The 18,320-nt window shown below is 37.9% G+C and overlaps 1 protein-coding gene and 1 long non-coding RNA gene across 4 annotated transcripts in view; one reads left to right on the forward strand and one right to left on the reverse strand.

Annotated features, from left to right (window-relative positions):
• The window catches only part of LOC129525621 (uncharacterized), a 289,944-nt gene that overhangs the window by 192,375 nt on the left and 79,249 nt on the right, over positions 1-18,320 (reverse strand). The window lies entirely within an intron of this gene.
• Positions 10,151-14,325, forward strand: FSHB (follicle stimulating hormone subunit beta). 3 transcript variants are annotated; one of them, XM_004050867.5, is made up of 3 exons: positions 10,151-10,214; positions 11,030-11,194; positions 12,705-14,325. In XM_004050867.5, the coding sequence occupies exons 2-3, from the start codon at positions 11,036-11,038 to the stop codon at positions 12,933-12,935; spliced, it is 390 nt and encodes a 129-aa protein (XP_004050915.5). In that variant the 5' UTR covers positions 10,151-10,214; positions 11,030-11,035; the 3' UTR covers positions 12,936-14,325. The 3 variants fall into 3 exon arrangements, with proteins under 3 accessions (XP_004050915.5, XP_055212880.2, XP_004050916.5); XM_055356905.2 differs by having other exon boundaries at positions 10,151-10,184; positions 10,999-11,194; XM_004050868.5 differs by having other exon boundaries at positions 10,151-10,184.

Below are 18,320 nucleotides of genomic sequence, written 5' to 3' on the forward strand. Positions count from 1 at the left end.
TTTTTATAACACAAATTATTTTCCTTGGGCAAAATTTCAGATTCTAGCAATCTTGTTTGCAAAGGAGGCTACTGTTGGCCGTTTAGAACAAGCAGAGTAGCTATAAAATCAGCTGTTAGTTGTTTTTCTTTTTATAATTTTCTGGAGTATTAAATTTTGCTGTCACTATTGCTTCTGTTACTGTTTGTTTAAAAGCAATGGAAAGATAGAAAGCACCTAGTAATTCTAAACTGCTTTAAGGGAGGGAACAAATCCAGGCAATAGAGTTATGTAGATGCTATAGTTTTATTCCTGCTCTGCTGGAGGATCAGGAGAGGCACAGAGTGGACAGAGTCATGATATGGATTGAAAGACTTGGAAAAGCAAAGAGGACAATTCTGAAAATTATGTTACAGAAGATCCTGGCTATACATATATACACTGTATATACCTTCCGTCCCTGTGGTCTAGCATCATACAAAGTCAAGCACACTGCTGAGATGCCCTCCAGGTAAGATATCTATTAGTCGGAATATACTGGATTATAGTGCACTAACAAAAGAACCTGAAATTCTCAAGGACTTAACACAATAAAGGTTAATTTCTTTTCCATACTAAATATCTAACATGAGTCAGAGGAGATTATGCTTCACACAGTCACTCAAGGACACATGCTGCCAGAATCTCTACCAACTTTTAGCTCTAGCACCTGGAAAATAAAGTCCCTACAGTACTCACAGAAGAGATTTTTCCACCTCAGTCTATGTATAATACAATTCACTTCTGTGCATAGTACATTGGCTGGAACTAGTCACATGACCCCAATCTAAATACAAGGAAGCTAGATAATGCAGGCTAGTATATGGAATATTTAGGGTGACTTGTCTATGCTCTAGTGATGGTTAAATTATCTAAGAAATACTTCCCGCTCCATTTTTTTCCTCATGCATTCTGACAATGACAGGTTTTATTATGAGGAACTTTCTTTGGTAGGTGGAAAAAGAGATCTTGGTCTTTTAGCACAATTCCCTCTACATACAGATGTGTGTGCACATATGCACACAGAGGAGTAAAAATTCACTGTCGAGGGCATGGAGAGGCACATATATTTATTCTAAAATGGGCTGGATTTTATTCTGATAAGAGTGGGTGGTAGAATGGCATAGTGGTAAAAGTGCAAGCACTAGAACTAGACACCTTGAGTTTGAATTTCAGCTATCCTGTTTACCAGCCATGTGGCCTTGGTAAAGATATTTGAACTGTCTGTGTCACAGTTTCCTTATCTCTAAAATAGAGATGATTATAGAACTTTTTTAGGGTTGTGAGGACTAAATACATTTAAATGACACATATAAAGTGCTTAGCATTAAGCCTGGCACTTATATCTTAAAAGATAACTCATTCTTTAGTATCTAACTTTCTAATGCACCTACTTGGATTAATGATTCACTGTACAGTTTGCTTATCTTTTTCTTCCATTTTCTTCCTAAGATTCTGTTTCTCCAGTCTCCCCAGTTGGTCCTGCTTTTCCTGGTGAAGGAATCAAATAGAATTTATCCAAAATTTTAAAAAACATACCATGTTGATCTTGAATAGTAATGATGCCCTTCAGTCCTTGGATGCTTCTCATCCACTGAGTCAGTCTGTCTAGCAAAGTTTATGAGACTGAAGTAATATGAGGGATGCTGGAGTCTCCTTGCATAGTCTGGAATTGATGCTTTTCTACTTACTATTACATTGGTCACCTTAATGCACTTCCCTGACCCTCATTTCTTTATTTGTAATGTACAAATAATTATAATATGTACATCATACGGCTGGTGACAGCATTCAGTGTTACAATGCATATAAACATTTAGCACAGTGATTGCAACAGAGTAAGTGCTCAATCAATGTTTATACTGTGTAGCATGAGGACAACAACACTTTCCTCAAAGGATATGCACAAACTTAAGATGTGAACACACCATAAACTGTCACTTCAGTACTTTATATGTGTGTGTGTCTGTATGTGTGTGCATTATATATTCTGCTCTTTCCTAAAACACAAATATATGAAATCAACTGGCATCTGCATTTTGTACTGGGGGTAACTGCTGGCCCATCGGTGGATTACTATCCTTTCAGCATAGCCCACATGAAGCATCAATATATTGTTAATCACTTGGATATACACATCATTCTCAGTGCTTTATGCTAGAAACTTGCCAACCAGCATCAAAACAAAATCAAATTCGTAAGTATTTATTGAATGCTTACTTTATGCAGGTTCCAAATGCTATCAAGCCTAGGAAATATTTTTAGCTTCATGCATTATCAGTTGACTGATACCAAATGTACTGACTTCTTACTGGAACATCATCATGGAATATTCTGAGTGCCATTACCTGCATTTAAAAGAGCTCCTATCAGGAGCACTCTATGCCATTTGCTCCATATTGCTCTAAGGAAAGAAAATACAGTAGAAATGGACAGCTGATTTTCTATTGTTTTTCTAGTGTCTCATCTGACGAAATAGTTCCATGTGACTGCCTCGATGGATGAGAATAAGAAGTTTTCCTGCTAATACGAAGATTGAATCTCACTGAAAAATACACAGTACATTATTGTGTCTTCATATTAATAAACATTGGCAACCAGTGGGCTTCTTATTTTATTATTTTTTATGGTTATATTAGTTCACCTAATCTGGCAATGTGTAATACACATGTGCCAGACATTAGACCGGTAAGCACATCTTGTGACCGCTGCAAATTTACTTATTACTTGGCAAGTTCTACATCAGTGCTGTCCAATAGAAACATAATGTGAAAGACTTACGTGATTTAAAATCTTCTGGTAGCCACATTTTAAAGACCAAAATAAAAAGGAATAGGTGAGATCTTAATAACAATTTTTTAGCCTAATATATCCAAAATATTTTCATTTCAAATATAATCAAGATAAAAAGTATTAATGGGATATATTATATGCTTTATTTTGTCTTTGAAACCCAGTGTGTATTTTACACTTATAGTGTATATCTTAATTTGGACCAACTGAATTTCAAGTGCTAATGAGACACCTGTGGCTGGTGGCTACCACATTGGACAGTGAAATGTTATATTACCATTGTTGTGTTATTAGATAGGGTAAAAACTTAATAAAATGTTGGCACTTTCTATGGAAATGTATATCATATATGTTATTTATTACTTTATAATTTAAATAAAGTAGATATGTCTAAATAATATTTTAAATGACAAAAAAGAATAATTAGAAAATAAAACATATTAAACATTTAAAACCTTATATTGTAAAACATACATCACATGGGCAAAGAAAAGGAGGAAAGGATCCGAGAACATAGAAGGAGCAGGTAATTTATCAAGGCATGAACACGGGTGCTTAATTTCCTATTTTGAGGCCAGGCATGGTGGCTCACACCTGTAATCCCAACACTTTAGGAAGCCAAGGTGGGTGGATTGCTTGAGTCTGGGATTTTGAGACCAGCCTGGCCAACATGGCGAAATCCTGTCTCTGCTAAAAATACTAAAATTAACCAGTCATGGTGGTGGTGTGCCTTTAATCCCAGCTACTCTGGTGGCTGAGGCACAAGAATCACTTGAACCTGGGAGGCAGAGGTTGCAGTGAGCTGAGACTGTGCCACTTCACTCCAGCCTGGGTGACAGAGTAAGATTCTGTCTCAAAATATATATATATATATACACACACACATATAATAGATACATAAACATATATATAAATATATATAATATATAAACATATATTATATATAATATATAAACATATATTATATATAATATATAAACATATATTATATATAATATATAAACATATATTATATATAATATATAAACATATATTATATAATATATAAACATATATTATATAATATATAAACATATATTATATATAATATATAAACATATATTATATATAATATATAAACATATATTATATAATATATAAACATATATTATATATAATATATAAACATATATTATATAATATATAAACATATATTATATATAATCTATAAACATATATTATATATAATCTATAAACATATATTATATATAATCTATAAATATATATAATATATATATATATATATAAAACCCAAACATAAAGGAATAATTTTGGGGGAAAATCTTCATAAATGAAAGAACAACATAGGCTGTTGAGTATATGCACAGAAATTCAAGAGATCTTCCAGCAATTGAAGACATTGGTTTACCAGAATTCACAAAAGAAGTCAGCTGTGCATTTAAAGTAGAATGTGATGAGTGTTACCACTGAGGTAGGAACTGGGAACTAAGGAAGCATAAGACAGAAAGTGCTGAACTGAGAGTTGGGCACTGGAGGCTGTGTAAGGCAGGGTAAGTGAATGTCTCCTAGAAGTTACCTTTAAATGGAGTTTTGAAGTACTTGTAGGAGTAGCTTAGATGAAAAGAAGAGGAGAAATATGTATCAGGCAGAGGGACTAGAACCTTATTTCCTTCAAAGAAGAAGCAAAAAGAATACATGTGACTTTGAGGTGGTGGGAGGTGCTTTAAGCCAATATAGGTGAATTTGATATAGGACTTCCCTAAATAATGTTCAGTCATTTGTTAAATATTGAGTGATAGATCACTGTATTAAAGCCCAAGACTTGCTTTTATATAGAAAGAAGAAAAAAGCCCAAGAGAGTTTTATTTCTAGAGGGAATATTTTCTAGAAATAAAGGAAGGTGTATCAGCCAGTTTCTAGTCAGGAAAACAGAAATCACACCTGATATGCAAAAATAGAGGAAAATCAGGGAATTCATTAATCCAGAGATTTGGTTGCTCAAGTATTAGATTGCTGAAAAGCCAGACAGGGAATATGAGGCAATCAGAGATAAGTAATAGTGACAAGCTCCATTTATCTGCAGGATTGGAGGGACATAGGTGGGGTTCCCAGAAGCCAGAAGGTGAGACCACCTAGCAGAAGCTCAAACCACAGCTGGGGTTTCCTCACAAAAGCTGGGACCACCAAGGGAGGAGCTGTCCAATGGGACCTGGAGCCAGGGAGATCATGCAGTCACTACCAGGAAGGGAAGCAGAATGTAAAAGGTAGAGAGAAATACTCCAACTTCTTCCTTGCATTCACTTTCCAATCTCCATTCACAAAGGCAAAAGCCTGCTAATACAGCAGAGTGGGAAAAGCAGCCTGCCGAGGTCCTTTCTCCCACAAAACAGAGCGCAAAACCAAGCAAAAACAAGGAATGCATTTAATAGCAAACAGGCTATGGACCAACACAACATAAAAGAAATGATGAGTGATTTTTTTTTCATTTGGTTCAAGAAAAGTATTTCAGTAACTATTATGTAATAGAAATTCTATTTATTTTGGGGAATTCAAAGGTGAATAAAAAAGAACTCTAAATTTTTATCAATAAAATATTTCAAAAACCTCGATGAGAGTAATGGCATTAACTAGCAAATATGCTAATGAGATGAGCTAGCCATAAGAGGCTTAGAATTGAGAGAAAGGTCTGGGGGCCTCTTGACAGGCCAAGTTCAGAGCTGTTTGTGGGAATCTCTGACCTAACTGCAGGTGGAAATATAAATATGGGCATTTAGAATACTGGCCCAAACTTTGGATGATTTCTGTCTTGGGGTCTCTCCAATTAATGGGATTGATGAGAACTGTAGACCACTGAGGTCACAATGGCTCAATAAATAGCCCCCTGGCTTTGGAGTCAAACTGACCTGAATACGAATCCCAGCTTTGCTACTTACAGGTTGCATTTATCCTCAGTTTTCTCATCTTTCAAAGAAGAAGAATAGTAACTTCTTTAAAAGGTTATTGTAGGCTGGGTGCAGTGGCTCACGCCTGTAATCGCAGCACTTTGGGAGGCGGAGGCTAGTGGATCACTTGAGGCCAGGAGTTGGAGACTAGCCTGGCCAACATGGTGAAACTCTGTCTCTACAAAAAGAAATTTAAAAAATTTTGCTGGGTGTGGTGGCACACACCTGGAATTCCAGCTACCTGGGAGGCTGAGGCATGAGCATCACTTGAGTCTGGGAAGCAGAGGGTTGCAGTGAGCCAAGATTGTACCACTGCACTCAAGCCTGGGTGACACAGTGAGACCTTGTCTAAAAAAAAAAAAAAGGTTATTGTGTTATTGTAAATATTGTATATGAACTTCTATTTAACATGTTTAGTTAAATGCCTGTGTAATTTTCCAATGTGCTCTTCTAGCTCACTGCACAGACAAAACTGATTCACTGAAATCATGGAATTGCAGTAAAGAACAAATCTAATTAATGTAGGTCAAACAGGAGGACTGGAGTTATTATTCAAATCAGTCTCCCTGAAAACTCAGAGGCTAGGGTTTTATGGATAATTTGGTGGGCAGGGGACTAGGGAATGGGTGCTGCTGATTGGTTGGGGAATGAAATAGTAAGATTGTGGAAAACTGTCCTCCTTCATTGAGTCTGCTTCCGGGTGTAGGCCACACGACCAGTTGAGTCATGAAGCATGTGTCCAAGTGGAGTCAGTTTGTTGCCAGAATGCAAAAGCCTGAAAAATGTCTCAAAAGATCAACTGTAGGCTCCGCAATAATGATATTATCTATAGGAGCAATTGGGGAAGTCACAAATCTTGTGACCTCTGGACACATAACTCCTGAACTAGTAAGGGATTATAAAAACCATGCCTATACTTTATCAGAATTCAGGTCCCCCCATAATCCTAATCTCATAGCATTTCATTTGTTTAGAAAGGCCATTTTCAGTCCCTGAGCAAGGAGGGGGTTAGTTTTAGGATAGGACTATTATCCTTGCTTCGTTAAACTATAAACTAAATTCCTCCCATGGTTAGCTTGGCCTATACCTAAGAATGAGTGAGAACAGCCAGCCTGTGAGGCTAGAGGCAAGATGGAGTCAGCCATGCTAGATTTATCTCACTGTCATAACCTTTGCAAAGGCAGTTTCACCTGGGACATAGGAGGTACTCAGTGAAAAAGAAGCTATTAATATTAATATTTTAAAAGTGAATGTAAGGAACTAATACTATGTACATATTAGTCATTAAAACCAAGTAGTTCATTTACATTCACACAAATAAATCTTGTGATTATGCATAGATAATATGAAAAACTTTGTTTTGTTTCATAATACAAGGTATTAGCAATAGTTACAGTAATGTTAGCATTCCTTTGGAAAAACTGAAAAGATTTATAATTTTCCAAGAATCATTAGTATTTTTATTTAATATACATAATATAAAATTTAATTATTCATTCTATAACTTGGAAATATGCTTGCTTACCAATTACTGACAGATTTCAAAATATTTCTATACTCACAATATTCATTTACATAAATATTGATTTGGTACTTACAATGTCTACTGCTATGCTAAGTTTTGTCTTTGTCAAATTTATTTTATAAAATCATAATCCTAGATGAATCCAACTTTTGGTAACCCACGTGCCTGAACCCCTGCTGTTAACAGGCAAAGTGTGGTAGGTACAGATCTATACCTACCACATTCCTCTACCCACCAGCATCTGCACCCACCACCCCTCCCCACCCACTATTATCTATACCAACCACCCCTCCCAACCTACCAGCATCTGCACCCACCACCATGTACACTCACTACACCTTCCAGCCATCACCATCTGCACCCATCACTCCTCCCCATCCACAAGCATCTGCACCCACCACATTTCCCTACCTACCAGCATCTTCACTCACCACCTCTCCACCCATCAGCATCTGCACCCACAACCCCTCCTCACCCACCAGAGTCTGCATCCATCACACTTGCCCACTCGCTAGCATCAGCACTATCAAGCTCTGCCTTCTTGCCTAATACGGGATGAGCTCTCCATGGTTCTGCCTAAAGACAATGCTTCCACTCCTCTTCTATAACCCATTTCCTTTTACCTCTTCAAGTACACTTCAGAACTTCTCTCCCCTTCTGACACCAACTTTTTCCACTTTACTCAATCATTCCCATCACCATACAAACGTGTTTATTTCTCCCATCTTAAAGTTAAAAATCAAAAGAAAATTGTCTGCGGCCTGGCACGGTGGCTCACGACCGTAATCCCAACACTTTGGGAGGCCGAGGAGGGTTGGATGACTTAAGGTTAGGAGTTCAAGACCAGCCTGGCCAACATGGTGAAACCCCATCTCTACTAAAAATACAAAAATTAGCCAGGCATGGTGGCACATGCCTGTAGTCTCAGCTACTTGGGAGGCTGAGGCCAGAGAATGGCTTGAACCTGGGAGGCAGAGGTTGCAGTGAGCCGAGATTGTGCCATTGCACTCCAGCCTGGGTGACAGAGTGAGACTCCATCTCAAAAATAAAAAATAAAAATAAAACAAAAGAAAGTTATTTTTACCCAACATCCACATTAACCAAATACCCATTTTTTTTGTTGATCTTTGTAAAAAAAAGCTCTTGGAAAAAGTTGCCTATATTCACTATGACTTATCTCCTCCAAATCACTTAAACACATACCAATCAGGTTTTTGTTTTCATCATTCCAAAGTAACTTTTACAGCCAAGGACAGTAGTGAACTTTACATCGCATATGCATTGTGAAGTTCTTGACCCTCATCTTACTTAACCTGTCAGCAGTATCTGACACAGGTGTCACTGGCTCCTCCCTGAGATGCTCTCTTTATTTGGCTTTTGGGACACCATATTCTCCCCATTCCTACTTTCCTCAATGGCCCTCCTCAGTCTCCTTTGGAAAGAGGGAAAAGAAACTTCATTATCTCCTGGATGCAGTACAAACAACTCAAGCTCAACATGTGCATACTGAACTCCATTTCCTTTTCCCAAACTTCGACATTTACAGCCATCCCCTTTCAGCTGATAGCAAGTTTATCCTTCCAGCTACTCAAACCAGAATCTTTAGAGCCATCCTTGACCCTTTTCCTCCTCTCACACTCAACATCTATCCATGAGAAAATTTTGTTGGTTCTACTTTCAAAATGCATCCAGAGTCAGAGCATGTCTCATTACCTCCAATAGCTACCATACTAGACTGAACAAACATCATTTCTCACCTGGGTTATTGATAGCATCCTAACGGGTCTTCCTGTTTCTTGGTTCCCCTATATTAGCAACACAGCAGTCAGAGGAGTCCTTTTAGAACTCAATCAGATCATGTCACGTCACTCCCCTACTTAAAATCCTTCAATGGGTCCCATTACACAAAGAGTACAAACCAGAGCCCTTACATTGGTCTACAAGTTCCTACATTATTTGACTCCTGTTATCTCTCTGACATCACATTCTAATATTACTGCTGTTGTCCTTTTGCCCCAGTCACACTGTTTGATTAGTAAATATTTATTAAACAAAGCAATCCTAGTCTCCAAAGAGATCATAGTTTATTGGAGGAAACAAGAGCCTATAAATGGTTACACACAGAAGGTAGTGATTATGGTTCTCCCTCACCTCCCATCCTAAACTTTGACAGGTGAAACTCCCCTGGATGTTGAAGGTTGAGGAATTTGCCAGGGTTCAGGGTGGTGTTGGAGGAGGCAGGGAGGAAGCAAGGACATTTCAGGCAGAAAGAACATTACATGCAAAGATCTAAAGATATGAATCAGCAACATATTTATGGAATTACAAGTAAAGTAGAAAGTTCTTGCTAAAACATCAAAAAATAAAGATTTGTGATTAGGGGGCCAGAATGTGGGAGGGAAAGAGAGATACAGTTCACACTTTAGACAGAAGCCAGATCATGAAATGCTTTCTCTTTGTTTGTTTCTTCCTTCACAGCTTTTGATATGCTCTTGGAGCAATTTATTAACCATATTTTTTAATGCATCTCCTGAACAGAGTCAAAGCAATACTTGGAAAGGACTCTGAATTTCCTGATTTAAAGATACAAAAGAAAAATCTGGAGTCACAATTAATTTGAGAAGGTAAAGGAGTGGGTGTGCTACTGTATCAAATTCAATTTGTACAAAATCATCATCTCTGGTAACATTATTTTTTCTAATCTACTGCGTTTAGACTACTTTAGTAAAGCTTGATCTCCCTGTCTATCTAAACACTGATTCACTTACAGCAAGCTTCAGGCTAGCATTGGTCATATTAATACCCAACAAATCCACAAGGTGTTAGTTGCACATGATTTTGTATAAAAGGTGAACTGAGATTTCATTCAGTTTACAGCTCTTGCCAGGCAAGGCAGCCGACCACAGGTGAGTCTTGGCATCTACCGTTTTCAAGTGGTGACAGCTACTTTTGAAATTACAGATTTGTCAGGACATGGAGGACAAAACTAGAGCTTTTCACTACTGTTGTGTAGGAAATTTATGCTTGTCAACCTGACATGTAAAATATGGTTAATATAATGTAATCACTGTTAGCAAGTAACTGACTTTATAGACCAGTATGCCTCTCTTCTGAAATGGTCTTATTTTAAACAAATGTGAGCAAAAGAAAATATTTATGAGATTCTAAAAATGAAGACATAATTTTGTAGCATAGAATTTTCTTGGCCAGGAATGGTGGCTCATGCCTGTAATCCCAGCACTTTGGGAGGCCAAGGTCAGACGATTGCTTGAGCCTGGAAGGTTGAAGATGCAGTGATTCATGATTATACCACAGCACTCCAGCCTGGGCAACAGAGCAAGACCCTGTCTCAAGAAAAGAAAAGAATTTTATTTTTCTTTTCAGACAAAAATAGACTTTAAAATAATAATGGAAGAACAAATATGATGATCACAATTATCAGAGTAATTACTTTATGATAGTCAGCAATAAGATTCTAATCTTTAAATATTCCTCTGCTTAAATCATTATATTGGAGTTTTGATCTATAATATATTCCCACCCTGACCCAAAAATTGAAGGACAAGGAAAAATGTTGTTCCAAGAAACAAAGACGTAAGTAAAAAGGCATAAGGAAGGAAAAAAAACTTTTGAAGCAAAATGTGATTGAGGAGGATGAGCAGACCAATTATTTTTGGTTTGGTCAGCTTACATAATGATTATCATTCTTTGGTTTCTCAGTTTCTAGTGGGCTTCATTGTTTGCTTCCCAGACCAGGATGAAGACACTCCAGTTTTTCTTCCTTTTCTGTTGCTGGAAAGCAATCTGCTGCAATAGCTGTGAGCTGACCAACATCACCATTGCAATAGAGAAAGAAGAATGTCGTTTCTGCATAAGCATCAACACCACTTGGTGTGCTGGCTACTGCTACACCAGGGTAGGTACCATGTTTTGCTGGAAGCAAGGGTGTTGAAGGTCTGTATTAGGCCTGTTTCATTAGTTTCTACTTTATCAATATTTTATGTATTCTAAGTAACAGCCATGAGTCCTTTAGCCAAGACTGTCTGTGTTGTGATTGGGGTTAATGACCATGATATCACTTAGATGTTTGGGCTTGGATTTGATTTGGGTAAATTTAGGAAAGCCTCAGATTTAATCTGATCAATTTGGTACTAGTCCAACTTTGCATTTACAGGAAAAAAGTATTTCTATGTTACGTTTTTACATATAGAGAGATAAACATGGAAACATACATATATTTAATCATAAAGGACCTATAATATTCTCATAAAGGCAATTTCTTTAACTGACACTACATCTTTGACACAAAAATCACACCAAAATATGTCTCCAAGTCACATAAAAACACAGACAGCCACTTAAAAAAATTGTCTTCCTGGCCCTACTAAATACAAATGCCAAAAAACAGCCTGAGAACACAATCAATTCTTGCAGACTGTTAGAACAAAAATGAATCAGCAAACCCACTCCCTTCGTTATAGCATTGAGAAAACCAAGACATAGAGGCATCAGTTGCTAGTCTGTGTTTGCAGTTTCCTTGCATTAATACAAGTAGAGAAATAGTTTCCATGGTGCTTTCTTTTTTCTCTGCAACACCCCTAATTATCTATGCAGAATTTCATTCCATAAACTAAAATTGAAAATGGCAACTTTTTAAATGAACGATACTTTATTTGACGGTAAATGAGTTTGATCAAACTCCATTTATTACACAATTTATTGCACCTTCTTGGGATATACATTTGGTAGGATGATATTAAAATAAACAGCAGCCCCAATTTCTTTACGCAATATAAATAATTTTTCCAATGGAAAGTGCTACTACAAATAATTTCTACCTGGATTAAAAATTCTTATATGCAAACTGCATATCCTTTGAAACTAGGAACTCTGCAAAGTATACAGCTTTTAAGGGAGAAAAATGTCCACAAGGAGTTGGAATATTTAAAATCTTATGTTAGCCTTAGCAAACATGTTAACTTAAGCATTAACATTTAAAATTATATATTTTTGACTTTTTATAAATACATCAGGGCAGTGTGTTTTAAAATATTTTTTCTGAGACATTGGACATCTTTGTTTATGGTTTGTCATTAATATAGCTTTCAATTAAATATGAAAAGTCAACTTAAAATTCTGTCATGTTTTTCATCATTTTTCTATGCTAAAATTCAAAGTTCCTTTATATTTTGAAAAATAATTAACATTTTGATATAGCCATAGGAAGTAAGAAAAGGAATTACTTGTATTTTCTGGAAGATTTCGAGAACAATTTAGAAATGTAAATCGCATATAGGTCATTTATGAGGTCATGTTTTAATGGGTAAATGTTAGAGCAAGCAGTATTCAATTTCTGTCTCATTTTGACTAAGCTAAATAGGAACTTCCACAATACCATAACCTAACTCTCTTCTTAAACTCCTCAGGATCTGGTGTACAAGGACCCAGCCAGGCCCAACATCCAGAAAACATGTACCTTCAAGGAACTGGTATATGAAACAGTGAGAGTGCCCGGCTGTGCTCACCATGCAGATTCCTTGTATACATACCCAGTGGCCACCCAGTGTCACTGTGGCAAGTGTGACAGCGACAGCACTGACTGTACCGTGCGAGGCCTGGGGCCCAGCTACTGCTCCTTTGGTGAAATGAAAGAATAAAGATCAGTGGACATTTCAGGCCACATACCCTTGTCCTGAAGGACCAAGATATTCAAAAAGTCTGTGTGTGTGCAATGTGCCCAGGTGACAAACCACTGGATCAGGGGATTCAGACTCTACTGATCCCTGGTCTACTGGCAGAGGGAACTCTGGGAATTGAGAGTGCTGGGGGCCAGGACTCCATCATGATTCAGCTCTATATTCCTAGGTCTGATTTCATAAGGTTTATTCAGTCTTAACTCACAGACTTGTGCCTGGTTTCTTCCTTAAAAATCTTAGAAATCTTCTCAGGCAATAACTCTCTCTTAGGGGGAAACAGAAGCCTAGAAGGAGGAAGCAGTAATGGGAGTGAGTGAAAGAACTAACTGCCGCAGTCTTCTGGTAGACTCTTGGGCCCTCTAGAGCAAGGTCAGCATCTTCAGCATTGTAGCCTCAATGCCTAGCACTCTGCCTGGAACTTAGAAACACAATGGCTTCTTTAGATCAGAAAGGTCAAGGGTAGAAAATACTGGAAGAGGATGTTTGAGGTAAGCTGATGAGGCTGCCCGCAGCCACACCAGTCCCATGAAAGTAGTGGCATCAGTTCCACCTCGCCTTTTCTCCAGCACATGGAGTATTGAGACATGATGTATCTCTCTGAATTGTTCGGTACAGATGGGGAGTAACAGAGCTCAGGATTTCCAAGCTATTACTACCAAGCCTGTTAGTTAAGGGCAAAGGCAAGAAATTTTAATTTGGGGCTGTGGAAATTAGCCTGCCTCTATTCATTACTTAAACAAATTGATCATATGCTACTAGGCTCCTGCAAAACTCCTTTTTGAGATAAAGGGAAAAAACCAAACTATCTCACCCTACCCTCCCTAGGATCCACTTCTTTGGAATGACAAAGGATTTGAAAGTAGGTTTGAAAGCAGTTTCAGCAATTTAATAAATATAATTAATTTGTCTACAAATATATTTGTATAAATAAATAGCTCCTTTAGAAAGAATTAGCCATGGGGGACGAGGGGAAACTGCTGTTTTCTAGGATCCTGTCTACTTCAATCTTCTATTTTATCCATCCATGTTCTCCCAAATCTGTGCTTTCTTTCAACAGGTTATATATTAAAACTATTTCATGAGTTGATTTCTTTTAAACGTGTTAACTGTCTTAGTTATGCACTCAGTTTCACACTCATATTGTTTAACTAACTTATTTAAATCTTATTTTTTTAATAAAGATGCTAGCCACCAGAGTCACAGGCTTGGATTGTTTTATGTACAAACAGATGACTTAGATATTCTGTATTTTATAATATTAGTGGAATGAAATCTTAACATATAATTCCCAGTGTTTCTATAAATATTACCTTTCCTTATCTTTGGAGATATTAAAAATAATTTTGTTGGATTTCTGAAGTGTTTTGTCACTTAAATTTCCTGTCATTTTTTGAAGACATTTTCTGATGTAATTTGGGAGAAAAAAAGCATAGAGAGAATCACAGAATGGGTGGAGATACTAGAGTTTCTATAGTTTACTTCTTGAATATTTGAGATGGAAAAATTAAAGCCCAGTGATATTAAGTGGCCCACCCAAGATCACTCTCCTAGTCCTTTTGGGCTGCTATGACAGAATACCTTAGACTGGGTAATTAATAAACAACAGAAATTTATTGCTCACAGTCTGTAGGCTGGGAAGTCCAAGATCAAGGTGCCAGCGGATTTCTTGTCTGGGAAGGGAGGGCCTGCTCCCTACTTCAACGCTGGTGACTTTTTGCTGCATCCTCATATGGTGGAAACAGCGGAAAGCTCCCTCAAGTCTCTTTTATAAGAGCACTAATCTCATACATAAGAGGTCCATTTTCATGATCTAATCACCTCCTAAGGCCCCACTTCTTAATACCACCACAATAAGGATCAGGGTTCAACATGAATCTTGGAGCAACATAAACGTTCAGACCACAGCAATCACAAAGACTGTTTGCGGCAGAGCCAGGATTAGAATCCTAGCCTCCTTGCTCTTAATCCAGCTCTCCTTTGACTATTCCACCATAATAAGAAGTCATTTTGGTAAAGATTGAAGCAAAACTATAGATATTATTATAATAATCATCTCTGTCCCTTCTAATCTGGTATTGGGTGTGGCTTATAGCAATGCATTGAAACTAGGGCTATATTAACAATGTTGAATAAGATGCTTTAAATTATAGCCTTTTCCTTCTTCCTGTAGTTTTGCAGACCAAAATAATAAACCTTTACATTAGGGAGAGTAAAGGGCAATGGCTTCAGATTTATGTTGTCTCAATCATCTTAAGCAGATGTGTCATCTCGAACAAGCTACTTAAATTCTCTGGACCTCAGTTTCCTCAACTGTATAATAGGGATAATAATATGTCCTGCTTTAGAGGGTTGTGTTCATGATTAATGAAATAACAGATAAAAGGGCTTAGAACAGTACTTGGCACATAGTAATTCCTCAATAAATATTAGTTGATGGTTGTCCCTTGAGAGAGACAATGCAGTAAAATGGTAAAGTCAGATTTAAGTTAAGGACAACCCAGCTCATACTCTTTCTGGTCTGAGCAAACTAGTTAACCCCTTTGGGTCTCACCTTTCTCACTTTTAAAATGGAGTAAAAATGGTAACTATCTCCCATAGTTGCTGTGCAGATTTAAAAATATAATGCAGTTAAAGCACTTCAGAGGCCAACAGAGCTATAATCCTGCTGGAGAGAGTCCCCCTTATCGCTTAGTTCAAATGGCCAAGGTCAAAATGCTAGTAAAAAGCAGAAGTTTCTTCTTACGCACTCCCATGCCAAATAGGAGTACACTCCTTTCTGGAACAGCAACAAAAACCTGTGAACCCTCCAGGTGGAGGCCAAGAAAAGGTCCATCTCCATGGGCTGTCATTTTAGTTGAAGTCCGATAATCCCTTCTCAGCACTATGGTGGACATCTCTTGGCTCTGGGCAGTCCTCGCATGACTTTAAGAATTGTATGTCTAGGCCGGGTGTGGTGGCTCATGCCTGTATTTCCAGCACTTTGGGAGGCCAAGGCAGGCGGATCACCAGGTCAGGAGTTCGAGACCAGCCTGACCAACATGGTGAAACCCCATCTCTACTAAAAATACAAAAATTAGTTGGGCATGGTGGCGCATGCCTGTAATCCCAGCTACTCAGGAGGCTAAGGCAGGAGAATCACTTGAACCCGGGAGGCAGAGGTTGCAATGAGCCAAGATCACGCCATTGCACTCCAGCCTGGGCAACAGAGCGAGACTCCGTCTCAAAAAAAAAAATTGTATGTCTAAACCACAACTTTGACCATGCCAATTAATTAATGAGCTTTCCAATTGTTTTCAGGAAAAAAAATCTTAATTCTTAGCTGAAACATGAGGCCTATCATGGTCTGACCTCTGATTATTTAACTTCTTACCTCTTCCGCTCCCCACAAGGGTTGCTGAATCTAGAGATTAGTTTTGAGGATTGAAGGATTGAGGGCCTTCCATTCCTGAAATGCTTTAACTAAAATACCATGCCATTCATCCCATGAGATATTTGGTGGACTGTAATTGAAAACTGGTCAGTAAGTCAGCAGCACTTGAATCATAAAAATGTGAGGCCAGTACATAAGAATAATAAACACTGAGTTCATGGTAGTGAGGAAGGTGAAGGAGAAATGGAACTGTGGAAAAGTACCCAGAGAGCCTCAAACTGTATTTATAATGTTTTATTTCTTACAAATATGATATAATGTTAATATATAAAAAACTGGGAGACTGCTGTACAGGTGTTTACTATATTCCTGTAGGCATGTTCAGTGTTTACTAGTTGACAACTAACATGGCATCTTTTTATGCACTGTACATTTAATCTAGATTTTATGCCTAATATAAGAAAAGTGAAATGGGCCTGGAGCCTAGTCTGAAGTCACACAGCTAGTGTGCAAAGCCTCAATCATTAGTATGCATTTAGTGACAGAGGTAGAGAATTCAAATCTACTTACGAAGATATGTGCCTATGTCTTCCTGGGTATAAAGCTGGACAACATTTTCCCACCTTCTTTGCAATCAAGTGTATCTGTGTGCCAGCTAATGGAATGTGGGCAGAAGTACTGCACATATTTTCACACACGGCCCATAAAAACCTCTCATAAGTGATCATCTATTCTCTTCCTCTATTTGCTGGATGTCAATCCTGAACGTGACTAGGAAAGCTTTGTGTTGATGAAAACAGAACCACTGTCAACCTGGATCCCCGAATGTCTGCAAGGAGCAGTGTGCCCAATATCAACCACCCCTTATAGCAGGCTGTGTGGATGCTATGCATCAACACAGTAAACTTCTAGTCACTGACATTTGTGAGTTTATTCGTTTTAAAAAATGCATTATTTTAACTTACAAATATTGGTACTGGAAGTGGCGTGTTGCATTAATGAAAACTTTAGCACATATGGCATTGGCTTAGTGGTTGTACAATAGGAGAAAAGAAAGTAGTAATCATAGTGGCAACCAAAATGAGTGATTGAGAGGTACGTCTCAGTCATCAAGGTTTATTGTGCCAGTTTGAGGATGCATCCAGGAAAAACTCAAGTAACAGACACATCTGTGGCTGTTTTTCCAAAGAGGTTCTCGGAGGTTTAATATTTATACATTTTCCTTTACAAAGGTAGAGGAGTCGGTGCGGCAATGAGACAAATGATTACATACTTGTGAGATTTTAGTTAGTACTCAGTAAATCTACATTTTATGTAAGATAAGGTGAACAAAGTAAATAGGAATGGAGGAAGCAGACATCTCAGCATAGAGTGAAGGAATGATTACTCTCATCTTCTCTTTGTTCTGCACCTGGGAAAATAAACTAGTAGATATTATCAGAGTGGACTTTTTTTGAAAAAGCTGGTGTCTAGTTAGCCCTTAGGGAAGAAAGCCTAAGAGCTTGGAGGGAATATCATGAAGCCTTTCAGACCTCCCATCCCATCATGCCATGAACTTAGCTTCCAAGTTTTCTATGGGGTCCCCTTGGCCAAGAGAAGAACCTGTTCTGTCAGTTAGTGGTTTAGAATGTTATTATTTCTCAAGAGTACAACTTTCGGCTGGACATGGGGGCTCATGCCTATAATCCCAGCACTTTGGGAGGCCAAGGTGGGCAGATCACCTGAGGCCAGGAGTTCGAGACAAGCCTGGCCAACATGGTGAAACCCCATCTCTGCAAAATATAAAAAATTAGCCAGGTGTGGTGGTGCGTGCCTGAGGCCTAAGAATTGCTTGAAACCAGGATGCAGAGGTTGCAATGAGCTAAGATGACACAACTGCACTTCAGCCTCAGGGACAAAGTGAGACTCACAAAAAAAAAAAAAAAAAAAGAGTACAACTTTCACCTGGGAAAACATGAAGGCTGGCCACATGCCTA

The sequence above is a fragment of the Gorilla gorilla genome, chromosome 9 (assembly GCF_029281585.2).
Source record: "Gorilla gorilla gorilla isolate KB3781 chromosome 9, NHGRI_mGorGor1-v2.1_pri, whole genome shotgun sequence".
NCBI lineage: Eukaryota > Metazoa > Chordata > Mammalia > Primates > Hominidae > Gorilla > Gorilla gorilla.

Coding starts and splice junctions, on each gene's coding strand:
- FSHB (XM_004050867.5), top strand. CDS start 11,036: ATGAAGACACTCCAGTTTTTCTTCCTTTTCTGTTGCTGGAAAGCAATC. Junction 11,195..12,704: donor CTGGCTACTGCTACACCAGG/GTAGGTACCATG, acceptor TAAACTCCTCAG/GATCTGGTGTACAAGGACCC.